The following is a 13,307-nucleotide window of genomic DNA, read 5'->3' on the forward strand; positions in this document are numbered from 1 at the left end:
AATCTGTTTGCCCTGGCTACTAATTATTTTGCCAAGTGTTGAGCTTGGCAGCTACTCTGTGTATGTTTCCCCCTACTTGGTGGCATTAAGTATATTTGGCACAGATTAAACAACACAACACTCTTTGCAGTGGATGAGCTGTGCCCACCTGTCGTGTATTTAAAACACCTGCAACATATGTTTGAGTAACCCTGAAACGCTATTCCTTTTGGGCTTCGGAAGACTTCCCCCTGAGCTTCCTGCTTATAAACAGCTGAGCAATTCACTCCTCTAATGATGGTTACCTTTCCCTGGGTATAGAGGCTCTGACATATTCGTTGAATTAGTCTTATTTTCTGCTCAAGGGAGACACTTCGTATTTCTTTTATCAGCATTGTTTACCCTTCTGAGCTTTGTTTATTGTATTCCAGAAACCAAGTCATTAGAAAGCCTGTTGAGTAGCAGACACCTCCTTTGCAAGTTGTGTGGTTTAGACTGCATTAAACCAAGCAACAGGCTTTGAGGTACTCTAACCTAAAAAGTGGCAATGAGTGTTTTTTTTAGATGATTTGAATGACACTTCAGTTGTAATTTGCTATATTTTGCTATTTCTGTTGGAAACAATTTGTGTGTCAACCAGGGGGGTAGCAGTTGGGTGGGGTGCATTAATAATACACTAAACTTTTCAAAATGATAATAATGTAACTGTTATACTGTATGTGTGATGGAAATTTAGAGTGTCCTAAAGTGGAGTTTAAACCATCATGATTTCTAGAATTTAGCATTTTTTGTCTTTAAATTGCCAGGTGTCCACAGTGCTTGTATAATATATCTAGATTATATAGTTTATGTATAATGCTTGGAGAATGCTGAATTGTTTATTTTGAAATTGTTGTTTGTTCTCTGAAAACCCTAGCTCAGCCACTGATTTTATTATGGCATTTAGTTCTCATCAGAAGTTTGCTTTTACCTAATGTGTAAGTCACTTGAAGTAGTTATATGCAAATAATGTTACAATATCCCAAAATTATTTGGCTGTTGCTGATAATCCAGTAAGACTCTGTAGGATGTTTGTTCTCAGTTTTTCATTAAAATCAAGTTTTTGTAGTTATAATAGCCAAAGCAGATAACTTATTAAATGTGACAGTTGTGATACCAACTACACTATCATGTCCAAACCCATCTTTATCAGCCACACTACAACAAAAGGAAATAATGTGAATTATTAAACAGAACAAATCTGACAGTATCAGTCACTTGAGATTTTCAAGTGAGAAGCATCTCAAGTGAAAGAAATCCTTAGCAAATCTTTAGTCATACATGGAAACTAGCTTTTGGGACCCCTGCTGTGGGTTGGAATTCTCCAAGATTGTTAAAAGAGGTGTGTCTGTGGTGTGTCAGCTGACACAGTATTGAATGCCAGGACAGTATATTTTTCATGAGAGGTTGAAAATCCTTTCAGACTTACGTCATGTACTAAAATAAAGCACTTCAGTAAATATGCTATCTCTGTTTGTTGCAGTCATAAAGATGCTGGTTTGTGTTCCCCATTCTTGTCCTGTTCATAATTCTACATTATATGCATTATCCACATGCTGCTTGATAAACATCCCACACCTTTTTATTAATAAGGAAAAAAGATTCTGCTTTTTCATACTGAAAACTAACCTTTGTCCTGCTTTAATCCATGTATGTATTATCTTCACTATTTTATTTACTTCTCTATTTACATTGAAAATAATTGTTGTAAAAATATTCTGCTAGGTATAGCACTGCACTACTAGGTACAGGTATATCAATTATTTGTGATATAATGAAAGTTGGAAAATTGTAATTCAGATTAAATATTGCTACAGCCCAAGTGCTGAGGGTGTCCGGTTATACTTAGAATCTGTATTGTCTCTAATAAATGTTAAAAAAATTAACCAAAATTTTACCACAAAGTAAAACAAAAATATTCAGTATAAACCCATGCCTTTCAATGTCATGTCAAGTCTAGTGCATCTAATTAATGCTTGGATAAATAAATAAAATGGTAAATGTTGCCCAAATTCTTATAAAATGAGTCTTATTTTTTCCAAGATTATAGACAGCAGGCAATTATTACATTGCATTGTTTCTTTTAGTAAGTTATAATGAAACCATGTCTTTTTTATTAGCTCCACAGTTTTATCAGCCTTCTAATTTTAATGAGTGCATTTCTTCAAGGATGAATCTGTCTTTCACTGTATTTAAAATATTAAATGGACACATCTGTTTTTAATTATAAACGAAGTTACCTAGATGTTGTCTTCCATCTTAATGTTGTTATCCACTGATTGTATTAAGCATCATACAGAAAGACAAAGAAGCAGTCTCCGAAACTACATTGAGAGGTACTCCTACATTGAAGTAAGAACTGATGGGTACCCCTGATAATCAAAAGTATTTTCCTTAAAAGCCTTATAACATTTTAATACATTTTAGGGTGGGTTTTTTTATTAATCATTCATTTATTTTACTGTATTTGCTCCTACAGTTTATAGGCAAAAGAAGGGTTGGCTAATTTTTAAGGTTTTTTTTTCTACCAGCAGGTCCCTTATGGCTCTCCCATAATTAGACTACAGATCTAAATTGGATTTAATCAGTGTAGAAAATTATTTACTTGATATTTTCTGTGTTAAATCTGCCATCTAGTGGAATGAATATTCTGAATATACCCACATGTTTAAATGTCATGTGCCATTTTATTACATGCATATGCTGTTTTTTTTTTTAAACTGTAACATAAGTACAAAATGTCTGCATTTTCTCTGTTGTTATTACTAGATTTCTATGTCTGTTGATAAAAGAAACTTTGCATCCTTAGAAATACAAATAACAGATTTCTATGAAGATTCCTGAATATGAGAACATGACTAGAGACTGAACATCAGCTGAGACTACAAATCACAATGCTTGATCAGTCAGTGGGCTTTTAGTATGACACATCACTATTTTGCTTCCCCACTCTTCCTTCCTCACATAAAACTTGGAAAAATGATTTTTTTCCAGTTGTTTGTGCCTCATTCGTTTCACCTTTGGTATGGCGAGACACAATCAAATGCAGGAAAAAAAAATAGAAGAAGAATAAATAAGAAAAATAAAAATATAGAAGCAGCCCTTGCAGTCAGAATGTACAGTATGTAGTCCTGTAGCAGTGGTTTCTGTATTTTGAATTTGAATTTGTTTTCAGTTGAATATCATATAATTATGAATTTTGTTAAAGTTTAAAATTAAACTTTACCATTCCAGAACAACCCAAGACCGGTGAACTACCAGTTTCAACAGAATTTAGACTATTACAAGACTCGTGGAGCAGACCTAATGAGCAAGACTCGGTAAGTTTTAATCATATACAGTACAGTATGTATGCTGTGTGCCTTACTTAAACGTATGTCCCTGCTTTACAGTTTATTAGAAATAGTTGTGTTAAAAACTCACATGCACTGGCTTGGAAATTGTCAGAGACGTGAGTGTTTGTGTAGAATTCCTGCATTATACAGTTTACATCGGTGTGCATGTTTCATAGTGTTTAGTAAAGCCGAGAGATATGAAAGTAACATGAGTAAATTAAATTAACTGTGAAACAGGTGAAAATAACCCTGCTGCACTTGAAAACTTAGATTTGCTGAGCGTGTTGGAAGGGCCTTGTAGTGTGAACAAGCATGAATTTCCCCAATCAAAACAGGTGATTGTACTTTCTTAGGGTCTCATTTCTTAGGGTTGTATGAAAGAGCAAACATGAACTAATGATGTCTTTGAGCAAAGCAAGTTCAATTTAGTGTTTAAAGAGACTTAAAGACAGTGATGTGTTAAAATGAGCACAGCATTGTGGGTTGTAATACAGCAACACTTCTTATCATGTTTTCAGCACATTGAAATTCCATTGACTGTAACTAGTTTATTTGAATTTATACTGCATTTCTTTTAGATCTTGAAAGTAGAGAGCATTTTGTGGATATAAAAGTTTATGGTGCATTTAAATAAAATTTGTTTTCCTTTTTTGATTTTGTGTGTATGAAATAGCACCATAAATTATAGCTCAGAATACATGTGCCAAAATCCTCACACATGATATAAAGATCTTGAACTGCAAATTCAAACTGCTTAGGTCTATGGTTCGTTTATGTGTAAGTGGATGATACGTACAGTATTATGAATGTAAGAGCATGAGAATGGTTACAAGAAGAAGGAAGCCATTCGGCGGCTCATCTAACCCATTCGATACTTAGTAGCTTATTTCTTCCAGCCATTTGCTGTGTAAAAGCCAAGGCTTCAACAATGTGCTGGGTAGGTTGCACCATCTCGACCCTTTGGGAAAAGAAGTACCTCCTTTTCTCAGTTTTCAATGCACTTCCATACAGTTTCCACTTGTGTCCTCCTTTTGTGTTTCACTATTTATTCTAAAACAATCTCTGGGAAATTTTCAGCATGTGCCTAAAAGATATGAGGCAGCAGGGGATAATGCATCTCCATTGACATTTGAAGGCAATGATTGAATATAACAAAATAATGAAAAGATTTTTTTAGAATCAGAGCTGTTTGTGCAATTGTTTAAGGGTAACAGAACAGCTAGTGACATTCTCAGATGAAGATGACGCATCTGTAAATGATAGGATAAATGACTAGAAAAATTATCCTGCAAATTTGAATTTGCGTTTTTACAGGGAGTGTTTGTTTAAATGCTTCCTTAAAATACCTGTGCAGTACTTTCTTAAAGTACCTGTTTATTCACAACTTGTTTTGTAAGAGATGGCTGACCAAGAAAATACCCGCAGATACCTGTTAGAACAGTTGTGTTTGCACAGGAAAATTATTTTTAGAAAGTTGATGATCAAACAAGTTAAAATCCTTAATGAAGCATTGAAATTATTCAACATCTAGTATTTTATTAATTAAATGATCAAGGAAACATACAGTGCAGTGTAGTGCAGTGCCATTAAAGACAGAAGTTTTTCCTGTTTTGGGTCTGTGAATAATAGTATATTATTGTATAGTAGTGTTTTATCCACCTGCTCTTCCTCCTCATATGAAATATTATATACATTTATAGTGCTAATGGGCATGCTTTTACAAGATCTCAATGCTGTTTCAAATCAAATCAAAGTTTATTTATCAAATGCACAACAATACAGCGTACAGCAGTAGTTGCTGGCAATGAAATGTCTTTTATTATAGTAAAGATAACCTTCTGACGCTATTACATGTAATATTAGTGATATTACATTCATTGTTATGTTGTTTGAAACACCTTGTATTTTGTTCCAGTGCCTCAAAATTTAGTATTTTAGTTTAATTACATATTTCTTTGCCTTGGGAATATGCAACGTGACCATTCTTTGGTGATTTCTACTGACTCAATCAGTGCATCACTTTTGTCTGTTCAGCTTAACCTTGACATCTGATAGCTAGTAAGGCATAAATAGTTACATTCGTAACTCTGTTGTGGCAAGTAAATACTGTAAATAACATTTTTTTAATGTAGTTCCTGGCTTCATGAAATCTAAACTCAGTGTCACTTTGGAGATGAAAGCTCGAACTCTTTTATTTTTGATAACTCATGTTATGCACCCCCCCCCTTGCTTAATGAACGCCTGTAAACTTGCACTGCTATGCGGGGGTAGTTTGGAGCCAAGAAGCTTTTTTTTCTTCATCAAGTAAATGTTGTGGCTGCAGTAGCAACAAAACACAGTATCCTGTTACGTGTACTTACCTATGTAGTTTGCTTTGTGGCAAAAGCCTGACTCCAGACACAGCTCTTATCTTGTTCCAAATCTGTAATCACTCTGGGTTTGGATTGTTGCCAGAAATACCAACTGAATGGTTGCAAAACTGCAGCAGTATGATGGTACCTCCTGCAGTTACATGTTTCAGGTGCATCATATATTAAATGAAGTTCTGCCTGCCACAGAGCTATGAATTTCACCACTGATGTATATAAATATACCAGAAAGCTGCCAGTGTAGGCAGTTCCAGCTTAATTTGCACATGTCGCATCTGTACAGAGACCAGCACTAATCAAAAATCGCAATTATAGTAATGATGTAAAAATAATTTTCTTTCATATTGGTTGCCAATTTTTATTTTAGTAATCGGTTCATTCACATGTACAGTGTTCAAATGGAAAAATGTTCTTAGTTACTTGTTTTTTTCAATGTTACATTAAGATACATTTTATATATGGAGATATTACGTTTTAGTGCCAAAAAATGTATGTGGGTTTTCTTCTAGAAGCTCCGGTTTCCTTTCATCAAAGACATGCTGGCTAGCTAAATTCCTGTCTCTTAATTGTTCCTTTGTACATGTGTGTGCTCTGCAATAGACTGTCCAGGGTTAATTCCTCCTTTTACCCTGTGCTTCTGGAGAAGGATCCAGTTTGCTGCGACCCTTTCCAAGAGTAAGCATTTCTGTTATGATGGATGAATGGTATCTAAGCTGAGTGGTTTATTACAAGTATTGTCTATCATATGTGCCACATGTGACCAGGAGACAGCAGCTCCAGCCATAGCTGCTAATATCAGCTAATGGGAATAGGAATCATGCACTTGGGAGACAGTTTAGCGCACTCAGTCAGACCTAGCCAGCATGTCTTTTGACTGTGGGAGGAAAGTCAGAAAATGCCCACTTGGCCAGAGGGGGAACATGGAAGTTCTACACAGAACTGACCTTGAGGACACAAGAGCTGTGAGACAGCAGCTCTAACTGCTACACCATTGTGCCATCCAAAATAATGTATGATTAGGCTGTTTTCATGTTCAAGAGTTGTCTCATATAAAAGTCTAAATCATTTTTGAAGATTATACACATGTCCTGCTTTGTTTTCTTCCCTCATGTTATATAGAGCTAGTGCCAAAGCAGCTCCGCTCAACATTAACAAAGTGTCAAGCAGCTTGTTGAGCTTTGGCCGGAAGTTAATCGCCCCTGCCATCTCAGTCAGTGCAAGCACCATCTCTCCAATTAATAGCGATGTGAGCACTGCTGCAGCTCCGACTGTAACTCGTTCCATGGTCGAATCCTCACAAATTCAACAACAACCACAGCAACAGGCACAGCACCACAGGCTGCTGAAGTCTGAAAGCATGCCTGTGCATCTCAGCAAAGGTGAGTGTCTACTTCAGTGCACAGCTGTGGAAGTAATGCTTTACTAATTCCAAACGTTCACATAATTAATTTTTTAGAGAACATATTTCTTACTAAAGAGCCCTGATTTTTGGTGGAAATATGAATATTTTCTTGCAATCCATTTTCTGTCACTACACTGAAGCCAATTTTTTTCTTCTACAATTATTTACTTCTCTTTATTGGAATTATGCATTAAGCAGTTTCAAGTGTTTTTTTTTTCATTTTAAAAACTAAATGATATCTATACACAATCTCTACCTTTCTTATGATTTTATATGACCTCAAAAAGCCAACACATAGAAAGAAGTTTTTTTTTAAAAGCTATCGTTTAGATAGTTTAGACATTTTTTATGCTTGCTTAATCTTATGCTGGAGACAAAAAGGAGGATTGTAATCACAGCAATACAGCTCTTAGAAATACTTTTCTGGTGCTGGTATATTGAAATTGATATATGACCCTAAACAATAGATTTTTGTAGCCTTATAATTTAACGGATACTCCAACCTCGAAGATTATTTCAGTTCCTTTTTGTAGCAAATGTTCAATATACACACCAAAATGTACATCATTAAATTGTACAATATCCACTCACCCTTTAATGACCAGGTTATTAAATAGATACATTTAATAGAAATTAAATATGAATAGCCAACTGAATATTTAAAGCACATTTACAACGTTGACACTATACAGTTACAATGATGATGACCTAATGCCCTTCTTAATGTCAGTCAAAACAAATGAAACTATATTGTTTACATTTCTGAAGTAAGACATCACCTAGGACAAGTACCAAAACCCTTGTTTGTGGGATTTACATTTTTAAAGAAAGTATACAGTAAAACTGGTATATTTGGAAAGAAAAGGCTAGTAATTCTTTTTTTTTTCCTTCTTTTTCCTATTAAAAACAAGCTTCTTTTGTTTGTTAGATGTAGTTACAGGTGGCGGTGCTCAGGTCTCTATTCCTGTCCAGACTGTAACTGACATCCAAGGTAAAGCTGCCATGGCAACTCTTGGCCTTCCCTGACCGCAGCACTGCCATTTGTTTGTTCATGCATTGTGTTGGTTGTAACTTCACTATCTCATTTCATTATGTCAAATCCATGCAGACCCAGACTGAATCCACCAGAGGGTGGTATTGTATAAGGTGCTGTGAATAGTCAAAGCTTTAGACTAAGAAAATGTAAAAACTGTTCTCTGTTTTCTTATAATGGCCAGTAATCTTCATAGATAAAATCCTTGGAGGCATGTGTTGAAAAAAATGCTATACAGAAAAAAATAATTTAATGTTCCTATGAAGTTCCGTTATTGGGTAATTCTGTTATATAATTAAGATGATCAATAATGTGGCGTTCTAATGTTTTGTTAATGTTGGAAAGTAGTAAAGAATAAGGGTGGTTCATCTACAGTATGTGTGCTCGCTTTCTTGCTTTTAGAAGCAACTATTTTTTCCAAATTCTTCATGAATCGCATTCTGCACTGCCATGGACTTGTCAGAAAGGGGATGGCAGACACTTACAGTACCTGTAATCTAATGATAAGTAATATTCCACAGTTACACATTATCATAAGGTATCCAAATCATGAGTGACTCACTAGATGCCAAACAACTAGATTGACTGAAGTATTTAAATAGTTAATCTAAAAAACACTAATTTTTGAAGTGTTCTCCTAGAAAATAATGCATCTTCCTTTGTCATTGTGATTTTTTTGTATCTTGTCCGAGTCAGGGCTGTAAACAACTACTATTCTGTCCTTAATCTACCTAAAGTAATTAAATCTAATAGGACATGCAGAGGATATTCCTTGATTTCCCAAAAATTGACATTCAGAAAGAACATCAGGTATTATTCTTTGTTTTGGCTTGTTCTTTCAAAAAATTGTTGACATGGATGGCAATTGATTGGAGATGTTACCTGAATTTGATCAGTCAAAGCAAGAATTGAGATCTGTTCTGTTTATCCTTATAAAAGAGTGGACTACCCTGGATATAGATTATTCATATCAGTGGGATATTTCTAGATGGGTCTCTTGATTTCATTACAGGAAATGTGATTTATGTCAGCCTCAGCTCGGCACTGATAGTGAGTGTCATCTGCTGTGTGTTCAGGGACATTACTTGACAAAATACAAACTGTGTTCAATTATGCACTCACTGTATTAGAGAATAGTCCAATCTATTAAATAAATAAGTAATTCTAGTCACTGGCTCTGTTTAGTACTGGCATACACCTACTGTACCTTAAGATAAATTAAAATGAAGATATTTTATGATGTTTTTAATGGTGATACTGTATGCTGTATGAAAAAATGATAAAGCCCATAGCAGTTGAAAACTAAACAGCCAACCATGAATTTGTCTTTTCAAAATGTCTTTTCTGATTAGATGATTTTGTGCAGTGTAGATCAGTTCATTATAGTTTTAAATTTCTAATTAATATTATGTTTACTTTACGTTTACATAAAACAAAATATCACTCAGTCTTAATTCCTAGATCTTTCCAAGGTTATATTTAAAGGTGATTCTGTAAAAATTGATCGTTATGACATTTAATAAAGCTAAGTTCTCTTAGAAAGGTTAAAATGTCATTTTTTGCACATACTGTACTTATGTTTATTGTTTGAATATTGCTTTCAGAAATTACCTGTTACTGAGCTTCTCTTTATGGTGTGGTTTAGTATACTGGTTAACTTGCCAATTCAAATAACTTGCCAAAAGCATATTGTAAGTCACCTATTGAAAGATTAAATCTGAAGAGAGCACAATGTTAAGCCTTTGTCTAATTTTTCAGGGTTTTTCAGGAATATCTGAACAGAATTTTCTTTACAAATACTTGCAGTGTAATAATATAATGTTTTCATCATTGGAGACATATAGTATATGAGTTTTCCATTGTTCCTTACCATTGTATTTGAACTTTGTTACATTCATTCTGATGTATTGAAAGTTAACACTTTCAGCAACAGTTAAATATTTAGTACAAGGAGTAAATTCTGCACTAATAACTATTTTTGACAACTATTGTTGTTGTCCTGTTGGTACAAGGTTTATAACGTGAAGTGCCCTGCTATGATTTGCCAGAAGCATTACAATGTAGAAAGCAAACATATGCAGTTTGATGTAATGGCTTACCAGTATGTCTGAGCAGAGCCCTATCATATCAAAATTACCCCTTCCTCATATCCCCTAAAATTGTGATATTCTCAACTGTTGACACAAAGCTTCTGTGTTCCTGGTACAAGTATCAGCCCAAAGTTAAGCTTCTTGAAATGGCTGTTGCTTCTAGAGACTGCCGTAATTGTGTCTGCTGAGTTTTGTGCTTGTTGTCGTACTGTATGCAAATTACATTTTGAGTCTTTGAAACCTACTTGTTTTATATGGCAGAGCTTTGTCAAATGAAGTAAGCTTGTATTACTGCCAAATACATGCTATATACAGATGCAGCATAATGCACCATACAGCAAAGAAACATGCCATATTATACAGCATGGTAACACCCAGAACCTTTGTATTTTTTCCAAATAATCTGATGCAGGACCACACTACTTTGTAAAACTGCCAGGTGGTACAGTGAACATGTATCTGTAACATAATGTACAATAAACATTATTTTATCTTATTATTAAAAAAAATTTTCATTATAAAAATTAAATGTGTTTTAACCCATTATTGCTTTCCCGAGCTAGGCATACTGCACAGTAACACTAATAGTGATTTATTTAATTGAATATAGTATACGGAATTATTAGTATTTGTTTATAAATAGTAAGGAGAAAACATTAGTTTAAGTATCGATTTAAAAATCTATTATATATAGTGTCTTTAAAAAATTAAAGCAAATACTTTAAAAAAGAGGTCAGTTGTTTTGAATGATTCAGAGAGAATGATTTACAGTTGCATACTGTAACCACTTCAGTGTGAGATAGTGATTCAGTGGTAGAATTCTGGGCTGTCACATGAAACACCTGGGTTTGAATCCCAATCAGTGCCTAGTTCCATAGGAATAACCCTTATACATTAATTAAATTTAATGTGTATAAAATATTGACATTTATGTATCACAGTATGTTAAATATTAAATTAATATTAAAAATAAAAGATATGCTGTTTAAAACAACTAAGATTACTCAATAAAATACTTTATTGTTGTACTCTGCTGTGAACGCAACATTTTTTTCAGGTTTACATACCCATAAAAATAATCAAAATATTTCCTGTTACTTTTTATCATTTTCTGCATCAGTTTTGAATTTTAGCCCATTATTCGTAACAAAACTGTTTTATCTTGGTAACATTTAAGGACTGTGAATTTGAGTCCTGCAACGAACTTTTTCCATGAATGCTTGTGGCCTCATCTCTGATAAATTAACTCATTTTAGCAGGGGTTTACCAGAAGCAGCATTCAGCATTTTAGATAAGAAAAACCTGTTGATAAATTCTTTCAATTAACAGTCTAGTCAAGTAACAACAACCAATCTAATACATTTATGGATTTATGACAGATTACTAGATAAAGGCTGGGATTAAGGCTTTGTTCAGTTTTTCTGTTGCATTCTATAGTGTCTTGGTCAAAGCTCGACTAACTTAGGAACAGTATCTAAGGAGAGGTGGGGCCATGGGTAGCTCAATAGTAGTTTTCTCACTTTCGTGGTTTATATTATCAAAACAGATAGTGTAAAATCTTTTTACAGTATAGTATCCCCATCACTATACTGAGGCATTAGAACCCACATGGACCACAGGGTGAGTGCCCCCTGCTGGCCCCACTAACACCTCTTCCAACAGCAACCTTAGTGAATGAGGTCTCCCATTCAGGTACTAACCAGACTCACACCTGCTTAGCTTCAGTGGGTTGCCAGTTCTGAGTTGCAAGGTGATATAGCTGCTGGCCATATTATGGCCAAATACTGCCATAGGGGGATTAAAGAAAACTTGCTATACAAGTCATTTGACCTCCAGAGAGTAAGCAAGCAGCTCTATTACCCTGCAGCTCATAACTGGCAACCTGCTGAAGCTAAGCAGGTGTGAGCCTGGCCAGTACCTGGTTGGGAGATCACTGACCTCATGGAATCTTTCACTGCAGGACAGAACCCGGAGAGTGTCTCATGAGATCCATCTATCCATTTTCTAATTGCTTTATCCAATACAGGGTCACGTAGGTGACTGTATTGTGATTCACACACCCACATGGTCATAACAACTTGCGCTGCACAAGAGCTGTCAATAGAGGGGTTAATAATGCTGTACCCACATTTGCCAAAATTGAGCAAATCATTTTGGCATGTCTTACCCGCATGAAGTTAATTTTGTAGAAAAGGCAAAAAACTGAGCTAGGAACTGTAGATTGTTTTAGTCATGGATTTGGAAATAAACATAATAACACATATCAACCAAGTAGAAAACACCTCACTAATCATACAGTAGGACTGTCGGGGCGGTGAAGTGGCTCTGTGGCTAAGGATTTGCGCCTGTTGATGGAAGGTTGGCGGTTTGTATTCCATGGCTGTCAGAGGAATCCTACTCCATTTTGCTCCCAAGCAAGGCCCTTAACCCCAACTGCTCCAGGGGCGCCGTATAAATGGCTGACCCTGCGCTCTGACCCCATCTTTCTCTCGTCTATGTGTCTCATGGAGAGCAAGTTGGGGTATGTGAAAAGACATATTCCTAATACAATGTATGCCGTGTATACAGATTTGTAAATAAGAAATTCAGTGTCCTGACTTGAATTAGATAGAGAGTCTGTGGCAAATCTTGAAAACAGCTGTCCATCAATGATCCCCAAACAACTTGACAGACCCTGAGCATATCTGCAAATTAGAATGGGAGTAAATTGCACCATCCAATTGTGAGAAGTCTGCAGTAACTAAAAGATGCTGCAATCATGTACAGTATTGACTTAGGGGGTGAATACTTATGGATTCACATATTTTAGTCTTCTAAATTTCCTTTGCAGTTTTGCAGACATTTAATTTCCTTTGCACATAGAAATGCTCAGTTGGAGCATTTGTGTTTTTATTAAAAATATTGACTTTAAAAAATGTGTATACTGTACATAATATGCAATTCAACATAATGGGACAACATTGTTTAAGGCTTGAGTTTATAGCTGTTTAAATGGGAACAAAATAAGTCATAAGGAAAATCTATCATTTTAACCTGTGGAGAAGTTAAAATAAATTATTA

At 35.0% G+C, this 13,307-nt stretch overlaps 1 protein-coding gene across 3 annotated transcripts in view; it reads left to right on the forward strand.

The window, feature by feature from the left end:
• The window catches only part of tbc1d5 (TBC1 domain family, member 5), a 225,090-nt gene that overhangs the window by 185,637 nt on the left and 26,146 nt on the right, over window positions 1-13,307 (forward strand). For 2 of the 3 annotated variants that reach the window (XM_088929043.1, XM_088929044.1), the window contains 3 exons: window positions 3,253-3,338; window positions 6,842-7,101; window positions 8,053-8,115. In XM_088929043.1, coding sequence (XP_088785169.1) covers window positions 3,253-3,338; window positions 6,842-7,101; window positions 8,053-8,115 — 409 coding nt within the window. The remainder of the gene's footprint in view (window positions 1-3,252; window positions 3,339-6,841; window positions 7,102-8,052; window positions 8,116-13,307) is intronic. The other variant, XM_088929045.1, reaches the window with a different exon arrangement.

Source organism: Atractosteus spatula, chromosome 12 (assembly GCF_055471065.1).
Source record: "Atractosteus spatula isolate fAtrSpa1 chromosome 12, fAtrSpa1.hap1, whole genome shotgun sequence".
Taxonomy (NCBI): domain Eukaryota; kingdom Metazoa; phylum Chordata; class Actinopteri; order Semionotiformes; family Lepisosteidae; genus Atractosteus; species Atractosteus spatula.